The sequence below is a fragment of the Ursus arctos genome, unplaced genomic scaffold, assembly GCF_023065955.2.
Source record: "Ursus arctos isolate Adak ecotype North America unplaced genomic scaffold, UrsArc2.0 scaffold_3, whole genome shotgun sequence".
NCBI classification, from domain to species: Eukaryota; Metazoa; Chordata; class Mammalia; order Carnivora; family Ursidae; genus Ursus; species Ursus arctos.
The window spans coordinates 29,149,384-29,173,407 of NW_026622985.1; the positions used below are offsets into that span (position 1 = coordinate 29,149,384).

Consider the following 24,024-nt stretch of genomic DNA (forward strand, 5'->3'; position numbering starts at 1 on the left):
GATCAAAATACTTTTTTGTTTGTTTGTTTTAATAGAGAAAAAGTGCCTGTTAATAAATCTGGGAATAGTCCCCTAGATATGAATCAATTCCGAATGCTGTTTTCCACCTGCAGGATTCCAGGAATTACTAGAGATTCAATTACGAATCATTTTAGGACTGGTAAGTAGAAAACATGGGTGTTTTTTTGGTGAAGGCATTGGGATTTGGGTAGTTTTGCTGCAGTTTCTACTATGATACTATGGAACATACTATTTCAAATATTTGTTTACTGGATTTTGACTAATCGGAGCCTTTCTGTGAAAGGCTTTTAGTCATTGTGGTTAATCAGAAATAATTTATGGGAATGGATTTCATAAACTGCATCTTATATCGTTCTGTACAAAACCTCATGCTTACATTGTGTCATTTGAGTTTAAATTCTAACGAGCATTATTGATCAGAGTATTAGGAAATCTGGAGCATATGACCTGGATCTGTCTCTGCCGTCTTCTTATTTGAATTCTCTTTTTGAGTGTGCTTGTCTGTCCTATCATGCCCCGTTTCTCCTTGTGAGTGTGCCCTCCCTTCTACCTCCAGCTATATGAGGTGAGAGCCTAGTATCAGTCTTCTTGAAGGCATATGAGTTCAGATTGACTTATCAAAGGTTTTGTTTTTACTGTCAGCTTAATGGTAAATTCTGCTTGGTGTACTAGCATATCTTAAAAAGGAAAATTCTTTTATAAGTTCTGGTTTCCAGTTATTTCAGAATTTTTTCCTTTTTATAAATTTAATAACATAGTTTATAGTTACTGCGGAATGTAATAAGGGAAAGATATTTTTCTTAACTGAAACTTTATTTAAAAGTAAAATTTCTATAGCCAATTTTGCTTGTAGTGTGAGGGGTATGAGTTTACTTTCATGTAGAACTCAACTCATCTTTGTAAACCTTACTAGATGCTTGAGATATTTAATGTCCTCAAGCCCACTCACATTTATCTTGATGTTGCAAGTGAACGATGTGGTTATTTATGGCATAAAGTTTAATGCCCAGATATGAATGGAAAAGATGAACAGGAGAAAATGGAAAATAGCAGTAGCAAAGAGAGAAAAATGTCTATCAGTTAGGATCCAGTATCGATAGACCTGGTTTTCAGTTTAATCTTTATCACTTCATAGGTGCTTAAATAAGGGAATCCTTTAAGTTACAGTGTGTAAAATGCAGATTCATTAATTTAATAATGTGTCTCTTAATGCAGTCCTTTAAGCTATCATGGTTAGTATATTCTTGTGCTTAAGACCATGTGAAGAGGTGTAGGTAGGGACAAAGCTGAGGGAATAAGTAAACAAAAAAATAACAGAGTCAGTGATAAATACTGTGTAGGGAATTCAAATAACATGAGTAACTGGGTGGCTATTTTAGATTAGGTAGTCAGGGAAAACCTCTCTGAGGATCTGAATGATATGTGATCCAGCAGTTTTTTGGCTTTTTATTTTTGTTTTTATTTAGTTCAGTTTGTTGTTTTATGTGTTATGGAGGGAATCCCCTAGGCATGAATATACTTGGCATGTTTGAAGGGGAGTATGGATGGAGCAGAGTAGGCAGGAGGCAGAGGGGACTATTGCAGAGTTGACTAGAGACTAGATCATATAGTACTTTGTAAGCCAACTAAGGTTTTTGGCTTTTATTTAAAATGTGAACAGATAGTGAGTTTTGATAAAGACAGTGATGTGATCAGATTTATGTTTTAAAAAGATGATTCTACCTGCCATTTGAACAATAAGATTTTTAGGAACAGATCAGGGTAGAAGCAGAGAGATCAGTTAGAAAATTGTTTCAATAGTTCAAGAGAGCCATAATAATGACTTGTAACTAGGGTGATAGCATGGAGCTGGTAAAAAGTTGTTGGATTCTGGATATATTTTGGATTTGTATTTAGTAGAATTATTCATAGATTGGTTGTGAGATGTGAGAGAAAAAGGAGAATCAGAAATGACTTCGAGATATTTGGCTTGAGTAATGGGATAGATACGTGTGTTGGTTCATGAGGTGGGAAATTTCGGGAGGAAAAATTTCGGGAGGAAATTAAGAGGTCCCTTAGGCTATGTTGAATTTAATATGCCTTCTAGACGTCCGAAGTGGAAATGAAAGTAGGCAGTTGGGTACAAAGTTTGCAGTTCAGGAGAGATTTCAGTACTGCGCATGGAGATTTAGGAATCACCATTAATACATACAGAAAACATTTTTAAAGGCATAAGAGTAGCTAAAGTTACTTTTGCAACACATAGATGAAGATTATCAGGGGAACCAGTACCAAATCTTACCACAATTAAATAGGGTATTTGGTGGTCTAAAGAGGAGAACACAGCAAAAGAGACCAAGGTGGGAAGAAAGGAAGGGCAGTGGTCTCCCCGAAGCCAAGAGAAGGAAGTGTTGTATCAAATGCTCCAGGAGCCAAATGAGATAAAAATAAAAAGTGACCATTGTATCTATCGACATGATGTGGACAGAGTCTGCCCTCACAAGAACAGTCTTAGTGGAAGTTGGGGAAGGGAGCTCAACTGGAAGAGGTGAAAGCAAACCAAGTAAGTAGGGACAACATTTGGAGATAATGTTTATGGGAGAATGTTTTGATGTGCAGTGGGAGGGACTTCATTTATTTTTTTAAAAAATGAGTGATACTATAACAGCAATGACCTAGGAGAGAAAAAAAAATTATCTTGCAGGGGAAAGAATAAACAGCCAAAGTCATTGAAAAGGTAAGAGCTGAGAGGGTCAAAAGTAGAAATGGTGGACAGTTGGTCTTTGACGGGAGCAAGAAGGAGAAGGAATTCAGAAAGTGTGCGTCTAGATGCACATAGATGGGCCGGTTTTGTTTTGGGAAGATGAGGAGGCCTGTGTATTCCTTGTGTTTTCCTTGGTGAAGTGAGAACTGAGGTCGTTAGCTGGAGTAGGTTTGAGGAGAAAGGAGAAGGTTTAAAACACTCGTCATTTTGGAGGATGCCTGGGTGGTTCAGTCAGTTAAGCATCCGAATCGTGATTTCAGGCTCAGGTCATGATCTCAGGGTCATGGGATGGAGCCCCACGTTGGGCTCCATGCTCAGTGGTGGAGTCTGCTTGAGATTTTCTCTCTCTCCCTCTGCCCCCTCCTCCAGCTTGTGCTCTCTCTCTCTTGCTTTCAAAATAAATAAATACATAAATAAAATCTTTAAAAAAAATACTAGTCATTGTGGAAAGTGGGAGAAGCAAATGTGCTAGGGGAATGCAGGGTAGCTGATCAGTGTTGAGTGCCCATTTGAAATGTTGTGTTTATGAATTTAAGGTTAGATTAGACGGTGTGTTATTTTTTTTCCTCAACAATCAGGCAGGTGCAGAGGGAGAGAGTGAAGGATTTAAGGGTTTTGCAAGGAAGAAATTAAAATGCTGGGCCATAGGAACTATCTTTGATATGGAAAGAGGATAATATCATTAAGGAGGCAGTTGTTAGAATTATTTTTATTTTTACTTAGCCCTTTAGAGACCATTAAAACTAATTCAGTCATGCCTTTTATGCTGTTTACCTCATTTTCCCTAAGCAGTTCAGACCTCTCAGGTCACCTCTTATCATCTGCATTCAGGGATTTGTGCGTAGCCTAATTTGATCCAAGTTTCCCACTACTGTGACCCACCCTCCCTCCAGTTCTGCAATACTTTCTGAGCTCATGGTCAGCAAAATCCTTTATATCCTCAATCTTTTCTCTGAAAGTTCCTGTTTCCTTCTGAAAGGTACTGTTACTGAACTTGGTTATTCTTTGAGCTTACTGCATTCCCTTTAACCATCTCAGGTGGGTATATTTTTTCTCATATTTTGGTACTAGAGGGTATGTAGGAGATGTTGGTGTCCTTTTTATTTCCGGTGGCCCTTGCCCCATTCCCTTCTTCTTTACAGTTTAAGCTCCTGAAAAAAGGAAAGCTATCAGGTTATGTCACCAGTGCTTGTCATTGTTGTCGTGACTTTTCTTTAAAAAAATTTTTTTTTAAATTCAATTTAATTAACGTATACTGTATTATTTGTTTCTGATGTTGAATTTAGTATTCCCCCATTGCTTTATCACCAGTCTCATTTTCTTTTCATCACTACCTCATTCACATTCTTTTTTTTTTTTTTTTTTTAAGATTTTATTTATTTATTTGACACAGAGAGGGAGAGGGAGAGAGCATAAGCAGGGCGGGGGAGCATCAGGCAGAGGGAGAGGGAAAAGCAGGCTTCCCTGCTGAGCAGGAAGCCTGATGTGGGACTCAATCCCAGGACTCTGGGATCACGACCTGAGCCAAAGGCAGACGCTTAACCGACTGAGTCACCCAGGCGCCCCCCCTCCATTCACATTCTTGATGACTTTAACTTCCAGTTGTAGGTGATCCATGACCTCTCCTTTCCTACACTTTTTTCCTCTAGTAATCTGTACCTCCATTCCTCAAGCAACCACACACTCCTGTGGTCATGCCTTAGAACTTGTTATTATAAAAAAACTCCATGTCCTCTAACATAGAAATTATAAGCATCGCATTCTGATCTCTACCTTCTCTTCACAACTCACTTCCTTTAGTAGTGTACCTTAGCTATTTCTTTGACCACACTGTGACTTAAATTGAGGTATGCTACAGTTCTTCCCAGTTCCATTCCTCCCTCCTCCACCCCCAATCTGTACTGCTTCCTGTGCTGCTTCACTGTGATTGCTCCTTTACATACACATTCAGATCTTTGCCCACTCGCTCCCTCACCATTCTACCCATACCTCATCACGGTTTAATTTTCATCCTCTGTCTTGCCTCTACATATTAAAGATACCTACCCTACCAGTTTACTTCGCCTGAGAAAACCAGAAAACCTCATTTAATTTTCTCAAACCTCAAATGGATCCACAGCATGACCTTGCCATATTGTTTTGTCATGTTATTCTTTCATTTCAAGAGACTGTTTCATGCCTTTCTCCTTCCTTGTTCTCACCTAATGAACTATTACTCTCAACAAATGTAAAGCAGTCTTTCCATCATTAAATTTATTAGCCTGTTAGGCAGAATAATGCCTCCCCCCCAACCCCTCCCCAAGAGTTGTTTGCTTCCTAATCCTTGGAACCTGTTGAATGTTTTAGCTTACATGGTAAAGGGGAATTAAGGTTGCAGGTGAAATTAAGGCTCTTAATCAGTTGACTTGGACATGGGAAAATTATTCTGGATTATTCATGTGGGTACAAAGTAATCACGAGTTCTTATAAGTGAAGAGAGAGTTATAGAGAGAACCAAATTGGTGACAGCAAGTTGTTGGAAAGTTGTGAATCTCCCTTGATGGCTTTGAAATGGAAGAGGAGAGTCCTGAGTCCAGGACTGTGGGTAGCCTCTAGAAGCTGAAAAAGTGAAGGAAATTGATTCTGTCCTAGAGCCTCTAGAAGGAGCACAGACATGCTGACACTTTCATTTTAGCCTACTAAGACACATTTCAGACTTCTAGTCCAGACCTGTTAAGACCTGGTCAGTAAATGACAGCAAAAAAAAAAAAAAAAAAAAAAAGTAGTAGTATTAAATGTAAAAAGATATGGAGGTTTTTGAAGGAGAGGAGAGAAGAAATGTTTTCGAAATAGCCATAAAAGACAAGGAAAGTACATACATCACCTCCTAGGTCTTGAGGAAATAGGATATTAGAGAAAAAAAGTGCTATGAGGAGATGGTGTTTCCTCATAGTTGATGGATTTCATGAGTTAATGTGTGCAAAGCATTTATCACAGTTCCTTGTATATAATATCGACCAGTAAATTTCCTTCCACTGGTGGTATATGTCTTCTCTCTTTTTCTTTTTTCTTAGAGGGGAGGAGCAGGGATCATATAGGAAGCCCTTTGTTAAAGGGAATAATAATTGAAAAATGAGGCTAAATCAGTATAGTCTGTGATTTACAGCAAAGTAGTAGTGCTTGGGGAGTTAAGGCATACCCAAAGAATCATAGAATAAGTTAACAGTGGCTTACCAGGTGTCGTTAGAACCTTAAGTAAAACTAGACTTGGCAAAAAGCATTCTCCTTGCCACTCAAACAGTGCCCTTTCTCAGCTGAAAACTATTTTATTTAGAAACCATAGTTAGATAATACTGCAATTAAATTATCTGATGAACAATCAACATTGAAATAAATCCAAAGAGAAACTTACTAATTGAAATAGCTCTTCTCCAGGATTCCTTGCTGCCCTTTTCCCCTGTCATTCCTATCCGTGAATAAACTAGAGAGCCCTGCAGTAGCTTGGGATTTATATGAGTCTCAAGGTGTACAAATGCTTGAAACTCTATGGATTTTTGGATGTTTCACCTGGACAGTTTTCAAGAGTGTGTATTTTTATCATAATTGAAAGTCCATTACCTTATTGTTTATATGATATATTGTTCATATGATATATTTGACGAGTATATGATCAAGTATTGGAGCAAGGATTATTTTCTTCTACTGAATGTAAATATGCAGTTTTACTCTTGTTTAACTTTGAGAGATTGAGTTTGTGTTTCTGTTTCTTTTTCCAGAGAGTGAAGGACATTCCCCAACTCACATTGTAGTGCTTTGTCGAGGCCGAGTTTTTGTCTTTGATGTAATACATGACGGATGTTTGATCACCCCGCCAGAGATTTGCAGGTTTTCAAACTACTTTCTTGAGTCTTGAGGTGTTAAGCCTTTGCTTGAGTTTAAAAAATAAATGTTCAGAATTGCCTTTTTTAAAAGGTGCGAGTAAGCTAAAAAATAAGAATTTTATGTATGCTGATTTTTAAAAAGTCTATTTTTATTTTTATTTTTATTTTTTTAAAGATTATTTGACAGAGAGAGAGAGAGCACGAGGCAGGGGGAGGGGCAGAGGGAGAAGCAGGCTCCCCCTGAGCAGGGAGCCCATGCGGGGCTCGATCCTGAGACCCTGGGATCATGACCTGAGCCAAAGGCAGGCACTTAACCGGTTGAGCCACCCAGGCACCCTTATTTTGCCTTCAGTTTTAATTAATTTTTACTTTTACTAGATGTATATGAATATATTCTACTTGGAGAAAAGGAAAAACATCGCAAATATTACCATTTCCATTTCTTGCCCCAGAATTAATCACTCTGACTAGTTTGGTATATTCTATCCTTCCATATCTGTTGTAATGAATTTATACGCACATAAAGATTTGTAAAAAAAAAAAAAGAATGTATTTTTTTAAAACCTGGCATGTATTTAAATACATAGTCTATGACTATCAGTCTGTGGCTTTAAAATTTAAATTTGATGGTGATCTCACCTTTGGTTAAAATTCGTAAATGGGGGGGTGCCTGTGTGGCTCAGTCGTTAAGCATCTGCCTTCGGCTCAGGTCATGATCCCAGCCTTCTGGTATCGAGCCCTGCATCGGGCTCCCTGCTCGGTGTAAAGCCTGCTTCTCCCTCTCCCACTCCGCCTGCTTGTGTTCCCTCTCTCACTGTCTCTCTCTCTGTCAAATAAATAAAATCTTAAAAAAAAAATTCTTAAATGGTTCTTTGCGGTCTAGAATAAAGTCCCAGTTTCTTAGGAGTGGTCTATTTTTTTTTTTTTAAGATTTTATTTATTTATTTGACAGAGATAGAGACAGCCAGCGAGAGAGGGAACACAAACAGGGGGAGTGGGAGAGGAAGAAGCAGGCTCATAGTGGAGGAGCCTGATGTGGGGCTCGATCCCATAACGTCAGGATCATGTCCTGAGCCGAAGGCAGACGCTTATCACTGTGCCACCCAGGCGCCCCAGGAGTGGTCTAAATTTGACCTTTGCCTGTCTTTTCAGTCTTGTGTCCTGCTCTTCTTCCTCATGCAACTTATATTCCTATCACATTTCTGTGTTAACAATTTTTTTTTTTTACATTATGACAGTAACTTAATGTTACCTCAGCTGCTTAAAGCCAAAACAATTTAAACAATATCTCATTTAATATGTTTTATGTGTTATTCATATAACTTAACAGAAATAAAAATTTATATGACAGTGGCAGAAATGAGATCTGACATTTGCTTCCCATTGTGCAAACTGTTCCTTCATTTCTCTTGAAAAAGTCAGAAGATTGACAAATGATACATCAGGCAGGGGCGCCTGGGTGGCTCAGTCGGTTAAGCGTCTGCCTTCTGCTCGGGTCATGCTCCCAGGGTGCTGGGATTGAGCCCTGCATCCAGGCTCCCTGCTCCTCGAGAAGGCTGCTTCTCCCTCTGCCCCTGCCTTCTGCTCCCCCTGCTTGTGCTCTCTTGCGCTGTCAAATAAATAAAATCTTAAAAAAAAAAAAAAAAAACAGCAGACAGATACAGTATGGTGTTATCATTACTATTTAGCTACAGAAAAAATGAAATATGTCAGATATATGTAATTTCATTATAATTTCTATCATCTAATATTTTATTTATAAAACTGACTTCCTTAGTTTAAAATTGATTTTTTTGATGGTATGAACAAAGTTTTATTTATTGTTTTTTTAATTTAAATTCAGTTAATTAACAATTAGTGTATTATTAGTTTCAGAGGTAGAATTCAGTGATTCGTCAGTCTTATATAATACCCAGTGCTCATTATATCACGTGCCCTCCTTAATGTCCATCACCCAGTTACCCCATCCCCCCTCCCACCTCCCCTCCGGCAACCCTCAGTTTGTTTCCTATCGTTAGGAGTCTCTTACGGTTGTCTCCCTCTCTGATTTCATTTTGTTTTATTTTTCTCTCTCTTCCCCTATGATCTGTTTTGTTTCTTAAATTCCACATATGAGTGAGGTCATATGAAAATTGTCTGTCTCTGACTTATTTCACTTAGCATAATACCCTCTAGTTCCATCCACGTTGTTGCAAATGGCAAGATTTCATTTTTTTTAGATGGCCGAGTAGTATTCCTTTGTACGTATGTGTGTGTGTGTGTGTGTGTGTATATATATATATATATATATATATATATATATATATATATATATATACAGATGAATGGATATATATATACACACACACACACACACACACACACATAAGTCTCTGACTTATTTCACTTAGCATAATACCCTCTAGTTCCATCCACGTTGTTGCAAATGGCAAGATTTCATTTTTTTTAGATGGCCGAGTAGTATTCCTTTGTACGTGTGTGTGTGTGTGTGTGTGTGTGTGTGTGTGTGTGTATATATATATATATATATACACAGATGAATGGATATATATATACACACACACACACACACACCACACCTTCCTTATCCATTCATCTGTTGATGGACATCGGGGCTCTTTCCATAGTTTTCCTCTTGTGGACATTGCTGCTATAAATGGTGGGGTGCAGTTACCCCTTTGGATCACTCCATTTGTATCTTTGGGGTAAATCCCTAGTAGTCCAATCCTGGGTCATAAGGTAACTTTATTTTCAACTTTTTGAGGAACCTCCATACTGTTTTCTAGAGTGATTGCACCAGCTTGCATTCCCACCAACAGTGTAAGAGGGTTCCCCTTTCTCTGCATCCTCACTAACATCTGTCCTTTTCTGACTTGTTAATTTTAGCCATTCTGACTGGTGTGAGGTGGTATCTCATTGTGGTTTTGATTTATATTTCCCTGATGCCGAGTGACGTGGAGCATTTTTCATGCCATTATTCGTGGTTTATGGTAACAGCAAGCTGAAAGCCTACTCCTAGGCTAGCTGATTGCAGCCGGCTTCCCCGCTCCTATGCCTGGAAACTCTGCTGCACTCAGGCACCCCTGATCTTCCTGTGACCCCGGGGATCCCGAGACCATACTGTCCCAACTAGGATCCTGCCCTGCTTTGCCACTTGAGCGCCTTTCAGGCAGGGACATCCCTCACCAGAGCAGACTTCTGGAAGTTCTGATTTTGTGCTCTGCTGCTTTATTACTTTCCAGTAACCGGCTGGTGGAGGCTCCCTTGCCCTGCAGTTTATCTTTTGTGTATCTCCTCAGATTCACTTCTCCGCACCTCCTGCCTTGCAGAAAGTGGTTGCTTTTCTTTTTAAATATTTTTTATTTATTTATTTGACAGAGATAGCGAGAGAAGGAACACAAGCAGGGGGAGTGGGAGAGGGAAAAGCAGGCTTCCTGCCGAGCAGGGAGCCCAATGTGGGTCTCAATCCCAGGACCCTGGGATCATGCCCTGAGCCGAAGGCAGACGCTAACGACTGAGCCACCCAGGCGCCCCCCAAAGTGGTTGGTTTTCTATTTGTAGAATTGCAGCAGTTCTTTTCTTAGAGCTCCGGTTGAATTCACAGGTGCTCAGAATGACTTGATAGCTGTCTAGCTGAATTCCAGGGACCAGACGAAGCTAAGGTTTCCTACTCCTCTGCCATCTCAGAAAGCCCTCTGTGTTAGCAATTCTTAAAACACATTAGATTATCTGTAATCTTTGCATGTACTCATGCTTTCTATTTGGAATGCCCTTTTCTGCCTTGTCTACCTTTTGAATAAGCAGGCATTCTTTCTCATGCTTTATGTCTCTGTTCACATACCACCACAACGTTAACTCTTTCCTAATTTCCCATTCTCATTCTGATAACAAACCATTCAAATAGCTGTGAAGATTTCCTTCTTTTTTAAGGGTGAATAATATTCCACCACGTGTGTGTGTGTGTGTGTGTGTGTGTGTGTGTGTGTGTGTATCTATCTGTAGTACACTTTCTTTATCCATTCATCTGTCAACAGATAGTTAAGTTGCTTCCACCTCTTGGCTATTGTGAATAATGCTGCAATGAACATGGAAGTGCAGATGTGTCTTCAAGGTCCTGATTTCAATTCCTTTGGATATATACCCAGAACTGGGATTGCTGGATCATAAAGTAGTTCTGTGTTTAATTTCTTGAGGAACCTCCATACTGTTTTCTATAGTAGCTGCACCAACTTACACTCCCACCAACAGTGCACAGGAGTTCTTTTCTCCACATCCTCACCAGAACTTACTTGTTATCTTTCTGGTAATAACTATCCAGATAGCTGTGAGGTGATACATCATTGTGGTTTTGATTTACATTGCCCTGATGATTAATCATATTGAGTACCTTTTCGTGTATTTGCTGGCTATTTTTATGTCGTCTTTGAAGAAATGTCTGTTTAGTTTCTTTGCCTATTTTTTAATCAGATTATTTGTTTTTTGCTATTAATTTGTAGGGATTCCTTATATATTTTGGATATTCTTATCAGATATATGGCTTGCAAATACTTTCTCATATTCTGTAGGTTGCCTTTTAATTTTGTTGTTAACTATGTAGAAGCTTTTGGTTTGATGTAATCCCACTTGTCTGTTTTCCCTTGTGTTGACTGTGCTTTTGTTGTCTTTGTGAAACCTGTGGTTTTTTGTCCAATGAAAATGTATTTCTTTGTCGAAGAACCCTGTTATTTACCTGTCATCTGTTTAAAGATATATGAAATTCATCAGACTGGGAGAATAGAGTACTTTGGGGGGAAATAATTTGTCTTTAATAGGATCTTTATAATGATTATAAGTAACAACAGCAAATGTGAAAACATTTAAAACCGACTACATAGTACTTCTGTTTTGGGGGTTATACACAAATATTAATCAGATATAGGATAATTCCTTTGTTGAATATATATGCACATAGTTTTTAGTTATATAAGATGTGCAATATTTGTAAGATTACTTACCAGAATATTTTTCAAGTTCTCTATTGTAAGGGGTATTTATTGTAAGGGGTATTTACTTGGACCCCAGAAGTACATTTTGAAAGTATAAATAATACTAGCCAAACAGCCAATTTATTTACTTAAGTTATTGTCAAATATACTTTTGTGTTAATAGACCACATACTCACTTAAAAAAAAAAAAAAGATGTGGTGTGGGAAATAAATCATTGCTGTTGAGATCATAATCCCTTTCTTTGGGTAATATACGAAAAAATATAAGTAGTGATAAATATTATGACCTATTAAAGGCTAAAAGTAGCTAGTGATCCTGCCTGTGCTCTTTTTAAATACTCTTTCTTTAATCTTCCCTAAGGCAATTGACATACATTCATAGGAAGTGCCATAGTGAACCTGATGGACCTGGAATAGCAGCGTTGACTAGTGAGGAGCGAACTCAATGGGCTAAGGTTATATGGTTTTCTTTTGTTGTTGTTGTTTTAAGATTTTATTTATTTATTTGGAAAAAGAGAGCATGAGCAGGGGAGGGGCACTGGGAGGAGAGACAGCATCTCAAGCAGCCTCTGCGCGGAGCCCGCTGTGGGGCTCAATCCCACGACCCTGAGATCCTGACCTGAGCCGAAATCAAGGGTTGGATGCTCAACTGACTGAGCCACCCAGGCGCCCCTCTTTTTTTTTATTTGAGGTATAATCGACATAAAATTATATTAGTTTCAGGTGTACAACATAATGATTAGATGTTTGTGTATGTATATTGCAGAATGATCACAATCTGGTTAACATCCATCATCTCATATAATTACTATTTTTTTTCTTGTGATGAGAACTCTTAAGATGTATTCTTGGGGCACCTGGGTGGCTCAGGTCATGATCCCAGGGTCCTGGGATTGAGTCTCATGTGGGGCTCCCGGCTCAGAGCAGTGAGGAGTCTGCTTCTACCTCTCCCTCTGTCCCTCCCCCAGCTCTTGCTCTTTTTCTCGCTTGCTCGCTCTCTCTCTCAAATAAATAAATAAATAAATAAATAAATAAATAAATCTTTTAAAAAGAAGATGTATTCTATTGCCAGTTTTCAAATATGTAATACAGCATTTTTATCTGTACAGGTATCCACCTCGTTTTGGAAGTTTGTGTTATGCCATTTCACTCTCACAAAGGAGCTACATTAGTACTTGTTTTTGCTCATTGAAAGAAACCCAAAGAGGACTTCGCTTTTAGGAAAAAAGGCAAAAAGCAAAAATAGTGTTCAGCATTTGTTTTTTACTGCATGCTCCCTGAGCAGCGAGAGTGGCAGCACCACTCAGAGATACTGAGGAGCTACCCTCAGTATCTCAGCATCAAGCTTTGAACATCTGTGCCTATGGGCATCTGTGCTTTATCTCACTTTATTTGTGCAGCCTCTACCAAAACGTGTCCTACGTTATCAGTAAAGCCTCTAAGAGGGGTTATTTTTTGGGCCCGGGAATGTTCAAACATTTTTCCATATAAATTAGTAGTAATTGCTTCTTTGCTTCATACCATTTTGACTTAGGAATGCTCTACTTCCAGATAGCAGTTTACACTTAATGAACCTTTTCCCTAACAAACTATTTTGAGATTTTCTGGATCTTTTTAATTTGTAACATTTAATCATTATCTCTTTACCCATTAGGCACGAGAATATTTGATTAGTCTTGATCCGGAGAATTTGACTATGTTAGAAAAAATTCAGAGCAGTTTACTGGTATATTCCATAGAGGACAGCAGTCCACATGTAACACCAGAAGATTATTCTCAGGTACATAACTATCTTGCTCTGCTATTTCATCTCACTAATTTTTCTGGAAGACTCTTGTGTGCACTGAAGATGAGAAGATTTTTTGTTACATGAAGTCTTTTAAAATCTTTTCGTGTCTATCATGTTATGTGTGACAAATTGAAGCTTATATGTAAATAATCCTTTGTAAATTCTTGCCTCATTGTTTAGGTAATTCAGATATATCTCTAACATTGTTTAAAGAAGTATGACTATTGTTTGCATGTACAGAAAATTTGCATAGGACACTGGGCTAAATGAGCTTATGCCAAAAGCGGCTGAGAACCTTCCTGTAACCCACACCAGTGTGTCTTGACACCTTAGTTGGTGAGGTCTGTCCTAAGAGTTATAGCACTCTCATAAGTTATTTATTTTAGCATTTAGTTTTATTGACAAACAGACTTTACTGAGTATAAGAGTAAATGTGGCCTTATTTTGTTTCCCCTCCCTTGCCCACCCTGGATAATTTTATTTCCTGGAGATAATAAAAGGTAGTAGTCAAATTTGTAGAAGTCTCATAGTCTTTTGAAAACATTTATATTATTTCATAATTCATTCATCAATATTAAATGATAGAAATAATACAGGATTGAAAAATCTTATAGGTAGAAGTAACTTTCCTTTATATAACTTTAGCTGTATTTTTTTAGTAGGAGAGTTACCAAACTTCTTGAGAAAGAATATATTCTAATGTAGCATTGTTTGAACTTTTACTGCTAGAATCTAGTTAGACTTGCATTTATAGATTGCAGCCCACTACGTACATACACACACATAACAGAAGTTTCACAAAATAGTAATTACCTTTATTATCTGTGATAGAGTCTAATATTTGTATTCTCTTTTGTTCTGTTTTTGTAATGAATGTTTACTGTGATATACTGAATTGATTTATGACTCACTAATGGGCCAAAGCCTACTGTGTGAGAAACAAGCTTAGTGGGATATGAATTCTTGAGATATTTTAATAATACTTTCTTTGTAAGTAGACTCCTAATGACTAGACTTACCACAGCTTCTAAGACTATTCAAGTTGCAAAAGCTTTGTCTTTTCCTTTGTAAGTTCTCTAAACCCCCATGACTATTGTACCAGCTTTCTGTTTTCTGGTAGGATTTCTTGAGATTTTGAGAAATATTTAAAGCCAGGGCTTGAATTAGTATTATCTCTTGAGTATAATTATTATCATTTTATTAAATTTGGTTTACCTGAAGAGAAGTGGCATCTTACGTGTGTGTGTGTGTGTGTGTGTACACTTACATAATGTATATATACACATACACGCACACATATATAAATACTTATAAACCTCTTACTATTAAAATTCTCTTAATTTTAAAATATTACATTTCTTTCAGGTAACTGCAGCGGTCCTTACAGGAGATCCAACTGTACGCTGGGGAGACAAATCTTACAACTTGATTTCCTTTTCCAATGGAGTATTTGGCTGTAGTTGTGATGTAAGTAAACTTACTGAAGTTATTTTTCCTTTCCATTGTTTAAATTAATTTAGTGGCAATAAACTAGTAAGGCTGTTCTGTGGTCATATAAATACACACTTTTGTAGCTCTGTGGCATTATACTAAAAGCTTTAGTTATGAATTCTCAGTGAAAACAGTATAGGACAAGTTACTTTGATTTGTAGTATGGCTAATAGTTTGGTATGTGTCTGCAAAGTGGAATTTGCATGTATTTTATGTAGTTATGGATTTTATTTTATTTTATAATAACTTTTTATTACGTTATGTTAGTCACCATACAGTATATCCTTAGTTTTTGATATAATGTTCCATGATTCATTATTTGCGTATAACACCCAGTGCACCATGCAATATGTGCCCTCCTTAATACCCATCACCGGCCTATCCCAGTCCCCCACCCCCCTCCCCTCTGAAGCCCTCAGTTTGTTTCCCAGAGTCCATAGTCTCTCATGGTTCATTCCCCCTTCTGTTTACCCCCCCTTCAGTCTTCCCTTCCTTTTCCTACTGATCTTCCTGCTATTTCTTATGTTCCATAAATGAGTGAAACCATATGATAATTATCTTTCTCTGCTTGACTTGCTTCACTTAGCGTAATCTCCTCCAGTCCCATCCATGTTGCTACAAATATTGGGTAATTATTCTTTTTGATGGCTGAGTAATATTCCATTGTATATATGGACCACATCTTCTTAATCCAGTCATCTGTTGAAGGGCATCTTGGCTCCATCCACAATTTAGCTATTGTGGACAATGCTGCTATGAACATTGGGATGCATATGGCCCTTCTCTTCTCTACGTCTGTATCTTTGGGATAAATACCCAGTAGTGCAATTGCTGGATCATAGGGTAGCTCAATTTTTAACTTTTTAAGGGACCTCCACCCTGTTTTCCAAAGTGGCTGTACCAACTTGCATTCCCACCAACAATGTAAGAGAGATCCCCTTTCTCCACATCCTCTCCAACAATTGTTGTCTCTTGCCTTGTCTATTTTTGCCATTCTAACAGGCATAAGGTGGTACCTCAGTGTGGTTTTAATTTGAATTTCCCTGATGGCTAATGATTTTGAGCATTTTTTCATGTGTCTGTTAGCCATTTGTATGTCTTCATTGGAAAAGTGTCTGTTCATATCTTCTGCCCATTTTTTTAAAGAATTTTTTTTTAAAGATTGTATTTATTTATTTGATAGAGACAACCAGTGAGAGAGGGAATACAAGCACAGAGAGTGGGAGAGGAAGAGGCAGGCTCCCAGTGGAGGAGCCCAATGTGGGGCTCGATCCCAGAACACCAGGATCATGCCCTGAGCTGAAGGCAGACGCTTAACGACTGCGCTACCCAGGGCCCCCCCTTTTTTTTAATTGATTGTTACTCGTGTATTGAGTTTGAGAAGTTCTTTGTAGATCTTGGATACCAGTCATTTATCTGTAGTGTCATTTGCAAATATCTTCTCCCATTCCGTGGGCTGCCTCTTAGTTTTTTTGACTGTTTCCTTGGCTGTGCAGAAGGTTTTTATCTTGATGAAGTCCCACAAGTTCATTTTATCTTTTGTTTCTCTTGCCTTTGGAGATGTGTCATGAAAAAGGTTGCTGTGGCCGATGTAGAGGTTGCTGCCTATGCTCTCCTCTAGGATTCTGATGGATTCCTGTCTCACATCGAGGTCTTTCATCCATTTGGAGTTTATTTTTGTGTATGGTGTGAGAGAGTGGTCAAGTTTCATTCCTTTGCATGTAGCTGTCCAATTTTCCCAGCACCATTTATTGAAGAGACTGTCTTTTTTCCACTAGATGTTTCTTCCTGCTTTGTCAAAGATTAGTTGCCCAAAGAGCCGAGGGTCCATTTCTGGGTTCTCTGTTCTGTTCCATTGGTCTGTGTATCTGTTTATGTGCCAGTACCATGCTGTCTTTGTGATCACAGCTTTGTAGTACAGCTCGAAATCCGGCATTGTGATGCCCCCAGCTTTGTTTTTCCTTTTCAACAATTCCTTGGCGATTTGGGGCCTCTTCTGGTTCCACACAAATTTAAGGGCTGTTTATTCCAGTTCTTTGAAAAAAAGTCATTGGTATTTTGATCAGGATGGCATTGAAAGTGTAGATTGCTCGGGGCAGCATAGACATTTTAACTATGTTTATTCTTCCTATCCATGAGCATGGAATATTTTTCCATCTTTCTGTGTCTTCTTCAATGTCTTTCAAGAGTGATTTGTAGTTTCTAGAATATAGATCCTTTACCTCTCTGGTTTAGTTAATTCCGAGATAACGTATGATTTTTGGTGCTATTGTAAATTTGATCGATTCTCTAATTTCTCTTTCTTTAGTCTCATTGTTCATGTATAGAAATGCAACTGATTTCTGAGCATCGATTTTGTATCCCGCCACATTACTGAATTGCTCTGTAAGTTCTAGTAATTTGGGGGTGGAGTCTTTTGGGTTTTCCATATCATGTCATCTGTGAAGAGAGACAGTTTGACTTCTTTTTTGCCGATTTGGATACCTTTTATCCCTTTTTGTTGTCTGATTGCTGTTGCAAGGACTTCTAGTACTATGTTGAATAATAATGGCGAGAGTGGGCATCCTTGTCCTGTTCCGGATCTTAAGGGAAAGGCTTTCAGCTTTTCCCCATTGAGAATGATATTTGCTGTAGGCTTTTCATAGATGGTTTTTATGAAATTGAGGAATGTACCCTCTATCCCTACACTCTGAAGGGTTTTAATCAGGAAAGGATGCTGTATTTTGTCAAATGCTTTTTCTGCATCAGTTGAGAGGATCATATGGTTCTTGACTCTTTTCTTATTGATATGATGTATCACACTGATCGATTTGCGAATGTTGTACCACCCTTGCATCCCAGGGATGAATCCCACTTGGTCATGATGGATAATCCTTTTAATGTACTGTTGGATCCTATTAGCTAGGATCTTGTTGAGAATTTTGGCATCCATATTCATCAGGGATATCGGTCTGTAATTCTCCTTTTTGAGGGGGTCTTTGCCTGGTTTGGGGATCAAGGTAATACTGGCCTCATAGAATGAGTTTGGTAGTTTTACTTCTGTTTCTATTTTTTGAAACAGCTTCAGGAGAATAGGTATTATTTCTTCTTTGAATGGTTGGTAAAATTCCCCGGGGAATCCGTCAGGCCCCAGACTCTTGTTTTTGGGGAGGATTTTGATCACTGCTTCAATCTCTTCATAATTAATCGGTCTGTTGAAATAATCAATTTCTTCCTGTTTCAGTCTTGGTAGTTTATAGGTTTCCAGGAAGGCATCCATTTCTTCCAGGTTGTTTAATTTATTGGGATAAAGCTATTGATAAAAGTTTCTAATGATCCTTCCTATTTCATCGGTGTTGGTCGTGAATTTTCCCCTTTCATTCATAATTTTATTAATTTGGGTCCTTTCTCTATTCTTTTGAATAAGTCTGGCCAGTGGCTTATCGATCTTATTTATTCCTTCAAACAACCAGCTTCTAGTTCTGTTGATCTCCTCTACTGTGCTCCTGGATTCTAATTCATTGATCTCTGCTCTAATCTTGATCACCTGCCTTCTCGTGCATGGGTTAGGCCTATTCTGTTCCCGCTCCAGCTTCTTGAGGTGAGAATATAAAAACTGCATTTTAGATTTTTCTATTCTTTTGAGTGAGGCTTGGATGGCTATGTATTTTCACCTTAGGACTGCCTTTGCAATGTCCCATAGGTTTAGGACCGATGTGTTTTCATTTTCGTTGGTCTCCAAAAATTGTTTAATCTCCTTCTTAATTCCCTTAATTCCCAATCATTCTTTTTTTTTTTTTTTTAAGATTTTATTTGTTTATTTGACAGAGGTAGAGAGACGGCCAGCGAGAGAGGGAACACAAGCAGGGGGAGTGGGAGAGGAAGAAGCAGGCTCCCAGCGGAGGAGCCTGATGCGGGGTGTGATCCCAGAATGCGGGGATCACGCCCTGAGCCAAAGGCAGACGCTTAACGACTGAGCCACCCAGGCGCCCCAATTCCCAATCATTCTTGAGCAGGATGGTTCTTAGTTTCCAAGTGTTTGAGTTTCTTCCAAATTTTTCCTTGTGATTGAGTTCCAGTTTCAAAGCATTGTGGTCTGAGAATATGCAGGGAATAATCTCAGTCTTTTGGTATCGGTTGAGACCTGTTTTGTGACCCAGTGTATGGTCTATTCTGGAGAACATTCCATGTGCATTCGAAAAGAATGAATATTCTGTTGTTCTGGGGTGTAGTGTTTTGTATATATTTATGAGGTCCATCTGGTCCAGTATGTCATTCAAAGCTCTTGTTTCTTTGTTGATTTTCTACTTAGATGATATGTCTATTGCTGATAGTGGAGTGTTGAGGTCCCCTACTATTAACATATTATTATCTATATATCTCTGTATTCTGGTTAAGAGTTGGCTTTTGTATCTTGCTGCTCCCCTGTTGGGGGCATAGATATTTATAATCGTCATATCCACTTGTTGGATACATCCTTTAAGGATGTAGTGTCCTCCTGTGTCTCTAACTACAGTCTTTAGTTTAAAATGTAATTTGTCTGATATGAGAATTGCTACCCCAGCTTTCTTTTGAGGTCCATTGGCATGAAAAATGGTTTTCCATCCCTTCACTTTCAGTCTGGATGTATCTTTAGGTTCAAAGTGAGTCTCTTGTAGACAGCAAATGGATGGGTCATGCCTTTTTATCCAATCTGCAACCCTGTGGTGTTTTATGGGAGCATTTAGGCCATTCACATTGAGAGTGATTATTGAGAGATATGATTTTAATGATGTTATGTTGCCTGTAAAGTCTTTGTTTCTATAGATTGTAAATTTCTGTTCTGTATCACTCTTGGGGCCTTTTTACTTTTATAGAACCTCCCTTAATATTTCTTGTAGGGCTGGCTTGATGGTCACATATTCTTTCAATTTCTGCCGGTCTTGGAAGGTCCTTATGTCTCCATCAATTCTGAACGACAGCCTTGCTGGATAAAGGATCCTTGGCTGCATGTTCTTCTCAGTTAGAACTTTGAAAATACCTTGCCAACCCTTCCTGGCCTGCCAGGTACCTGTAGACAGGTCTGACGTTATTCTGATATTCTTCCCTCTGCATGTAAGGATTTTCTTCCCCCTGGCCGCTTTCAGGACTATATCCTTGGATCTAATATTTGCGAATTGCACTATGATATGACATGGTGTAGGTCTATTCTCATTGATCTTGGGAGGGGTCCTCTCTGCCTCTTCGACACGAATGCTTGTTTCCTTTGCCAGATTAGGGAAGTTCTCAGCTACAGTTTGTTCAAATATCTCTTCTAGACCTCTCTCTTTCTCCACCCCCTCAGGGATGCCGATGATTCTGACATTGAAATGTTTCATTGAGTCAGTAATCTCCCGTAGTCTACATTCTTGAGATTGGATTTTTTTGAGCCAAGTTTCTGTTTTTACTTTCTCTTCTGCCATCCCATCCTCCAATTCACTAATTTGTTCTTCTGCCTCATTTACCCTGGTCGTCAGAGTGTCTAGTTTGGACTGCATTTGATTCATAGCATTTTTAATTTCTGCCAGATTCGCTCTCATTTCCATCCTTAGAGATTCTATATTCTTGTTAATATTTTCGTTAATATTTTTTTCAAGCCGACACGTCATCTTGACCATTGTTACTCTGAACTCCATTTCTGACAATTTGGTTATATCCATATCCATCAGTTCTGTGGCAGAGGCCACAGTCTCTGTGTCCTTTCTTTGCTGAGGGTTCCTCCTCTTCGTCATTCTGATGAGGAGAGGTTGCGGGGATGCCCAGAGCCCAAATTATTGATCAGGACCCAGGCAGTGTGCACTTGTTTTATAGGGACCTTTGGGATGTGGGCTTCTTGATTTTTCAGCCTGCCTTCCGGGGGAGTTGCCTGCCGCGCTGATATTCAGGCAACCCTGTTTGGGTAGAGTTGTCCCGTCCCCTGAGAGGAGGGATGGGGATGGGCACAATGTGAACTGGTATTTCCGGGCGTTTGTTCTCTGGCGACTTTCCCTGGTGGTTTTCTGTGACTTTTCTGAGAGTCAGAGCAGCAGTGGCCGTATCCTAGCCTTTGTCTCAGAACAGAGCGATTGCAGTCTGCTGTCCACTGAGCTTTCCTGGCCACTTTAACTCTGTTTCTGTCGGTGCTGCTAAAAACCCCGCAGCGTCCCGGGATGTGCGCCCCACAGCCACTCTCCCAGCCCTCGCTTCCAGGGCTGGCACGTCTCTGTTCTTTGTGCTTCTAACACCACCTGCCACCCCCGATTGCCACGCGCATTCCCTGTTTCAGTGTGGTTCGTGAGCGCTCCAGAGCACCGGTTTTCCGTCTGGTTGCGTGTGCGCACGTGCACCTCCCAAGCTCTCAGTATCAGTCCGGTTCCATTGAGCGCTCCGGAGCTCTGCTTTTCAGTCTGGTCACACGCCTGTTCCTCGGCTCACGGTCTTAGCGTGCTTTCTCCTGGGTGCTGGTCCGCGAGTCCGGCCGGCTCCCCAGTGCAGGTGGCTACTGCTTCCCGGTGCCCGAGTGCGGCAGCTCCCTCCCCCTTCTGTTTATCTTCCAATATCTGTGCGCGGATTCACGGCTCCCTGCTTCGTATCTCAATACTCAGCGCTGGAGATGTTCGTTTGTAGAGATCCAGATGTAAGTTTCTACGTCTCAGGCTGATTTCCTGGGTGTTCAGGATGGTCTGGTAGATATCCAGCTCAATTCAGGGGACCAGCTGAAAAAAGGTCCCCTACTCCTCCGCCATCTTTTCCCCCCTTCCATATCTGTAGTTATGGATTTTAAAGATTTAGGAAGCTCTTGATAATCTTTACCTATTTGTTGAAAATTACAACCTATTTTAATTTTTTTTTTGAAGACTGTTTATTTTTGCAAGAGAGAAAGAGAGGGATAGGAAGGGAGGGAGCACAAATGGGGTGGGGAGGGGCAGAGGGAGAAGCAGACTCCCCACTGAGCAGGGAGCCCAATGTAGGACTGGATCCCAGGATGTCTGGGATCATGACCTGAGCCGAAGGCAGATGCCTGAACCACCCAGGCACCTGAATTACAACCTAGTTTAAAAGATACATCATTATGTCTATGTTCTTTGCACAGAGAAGTATATGTAGATCTAGTTCTAGATTTACCTAGCAATTTTTTTTTTTAAAGATTTTATTTATTTATTCGACAGAGAGAAAGACAGCCAGCGAGAGAGGGAACACAAGCAGGGGGAATGGGAGAGGAAGAAGCAGGCTCATAGAGGAAGAGCCTGACATGGGGCTCGATCCCAGAACTCCGGGATCACGCCCTGAGCCGAAGGCAGACGCTTAACCGCTGTGCCACCCAGGCGCCCCTAGATTTACCTAGCAATTTTTAAATTATTTTTCCTAACATGGCACATGAGCTTTGGAACATTTATTTACACTATAGATATTAAAGTGTCTGGTGCTTCTACCATTTTTTACCTTCTTCGTTAAAAAAAAAAAAAGAAAAATCCTTTTTCTCTTTTATTCTCCTGTGATCATCTTTATTAACTCTACCTTGCCATTTTCTGATGGACATTCAAGAAGTCTATGAACGAAGAAAATTAAAAAATGAGAGGTTGCAATATACACTTATAATCCCATTGTAAGATTGTTCATAAAATATGTAATTGGCTATAAAGTAGCATGAGGTAGTTTTTTTGTTTTTGGTGACCTTCCTCTAGAAGCATTTAGTGACTGTACAAATAAAAAGACCTGTTATATTGATCTGGGCTCAATAGTTGTATTAACCAGTATTTATTCAGTTTTAGGTGATAGAAACCTAAATTATACTGGCATTAGCTTAAGAAGGTATTTGTTGGCATGGGGGTACGGCTAAATTTGGGTAAGACTGACTTCCAGTGTTCAAATGCTTTCAGTTGAAATTTCTGTCTCCGTTTTTTTGGCACTACGTTCCTATGTTTGACTTCATCTTCAGGTAGACTATCCCATGTGATTGTCGAATCCACAGTCTCATGTCTTTGCAGCTCCCTTCATAGATTAGTGTTCCCTATGCAAATGGCCAGCTTACCACTGCTCCCTCCCCTGCCCCTTGATTCCAACACAAGTCTTGGGAATAATGCTCTCTGGTTGTTATTGGCCTTTGTCTATCATGTGCCCATTCTGAGGAGTCAGGTGCTCTGATTCACCGGGCCTAGGTCACACGTTAAACCTTGGAATTTAGGGGTTTAGAATCATTCTCATTCAAACTATCACAGACGTGTGGTGGTTGGCTACAGAAAAATCTCAGAAGAAGGTGAAGTGGTTGATGAGGTAATAAAGCTATTATAGTAGCTCATCAGAGTGAGAGGTTGCTATGAGTCCTTTTAAAGATTTGTTGTCTTTCCTCTTCCTTGGAGTTCATTGTTGACAGAATATTTCTTATTAATTGCATCAGTTGTCTTCTCTTGAGTTCCTTCTTTTCTTTTTCTTGACTTTCGCAGTCTGGTTTATATCCTCACTATTTCCTGGAAAACTATCCTTTGTAAAGTAGCTAACTACTTCCTAGCATCTTCCTCCATTTCTCTTCGACCTATGCTGAAGTTGATTACCCTCCTCAAAATATTCCGACACCGCCTCCATCTTAACAGTCTTTTCCTATCTCATTCTGACCTTAATGTTAGTCTCACTTTTCCCTTCTGCGTGTGTTCTTGTCCCTGGTTTAATTGTTTCATGGACCATTTTTATATAGGTAGCTTGCAGTTAGTCTTTTCTTTTTTTTTTTTTTTTCAAGTTTTCGTTTAAATTCCAGTTAGTTAACATAGAATGTAGTATTAGTTTCAAGTATACAATATAGTGATTCAACAATTCCATACATCCTCTAGTGCTCATCACTACAAGTGAACTCCTTAATTCCCATCACCTATTTTGCCCACCCCCACCCACTTCCCCTCTGATAACCATCAGTTCTCTATAGTCAAGAGTCTGTTTGTCTTTCTCTTAATTTTTCCCTTTGCTCATTTGTTTTGCTTGTTAAATTCCACATGAGTGAAATCATATGGTATTTGTCTTTCTCTGACACATTCAGCTTAGCATAATACTCTGTAGCTCCCTCTGTGTTGTTGCAAATGGCAGACCTAGCTCATTTTTTGTGGCTGAGTAATACTCCATTGTATATATATACCGCATTTTCTTTACCCATTCATCAGTTGATGGAGC

The 24,024-nt window shown here is 39.3% G+C and overlaps 1 protein-coding gene across 14 annotated transcripts in view; it reads left to right on the top strand.

The window, feature by feature from the left end:
• The window catches only part of CROT (carnitine O-octanoyltransferase), a 54,764-nt gene that overhangs the window by 11,837 nt on the left and 18,903 nt on the right, over positions 1-24,024 (top strand). For 13 of the 14 annotated variants that reach the window (XM_048213081.2, XM_048213084.2, XM_026504814.4 and 10 more), the window contains 5 exons: positions 36-160; positions 6,520-6,628; positions 11,971-12,064; positions 13,264-13,389; positions 14,764-14,865. In XM_048213081.2, the coding sequence (XP_048069038.1) occupies positions 36-160; positions 6,520-6,628; positions 11,971-12,064; positions 13,264-13,389; positions 14,764-14,865 (556 nt within the window). Of the gene's footprint in view, positions 1-35; positions 161-3,358; positions 6,457-6,519; positions 6,629-11,970; positions 12,065-13,263; positions 13,390-14,763; positions 14,866-24,024 lie in introns of those variants that run through there. The other variant, XM_026504885.4, reaches the window with a different exon arrangement.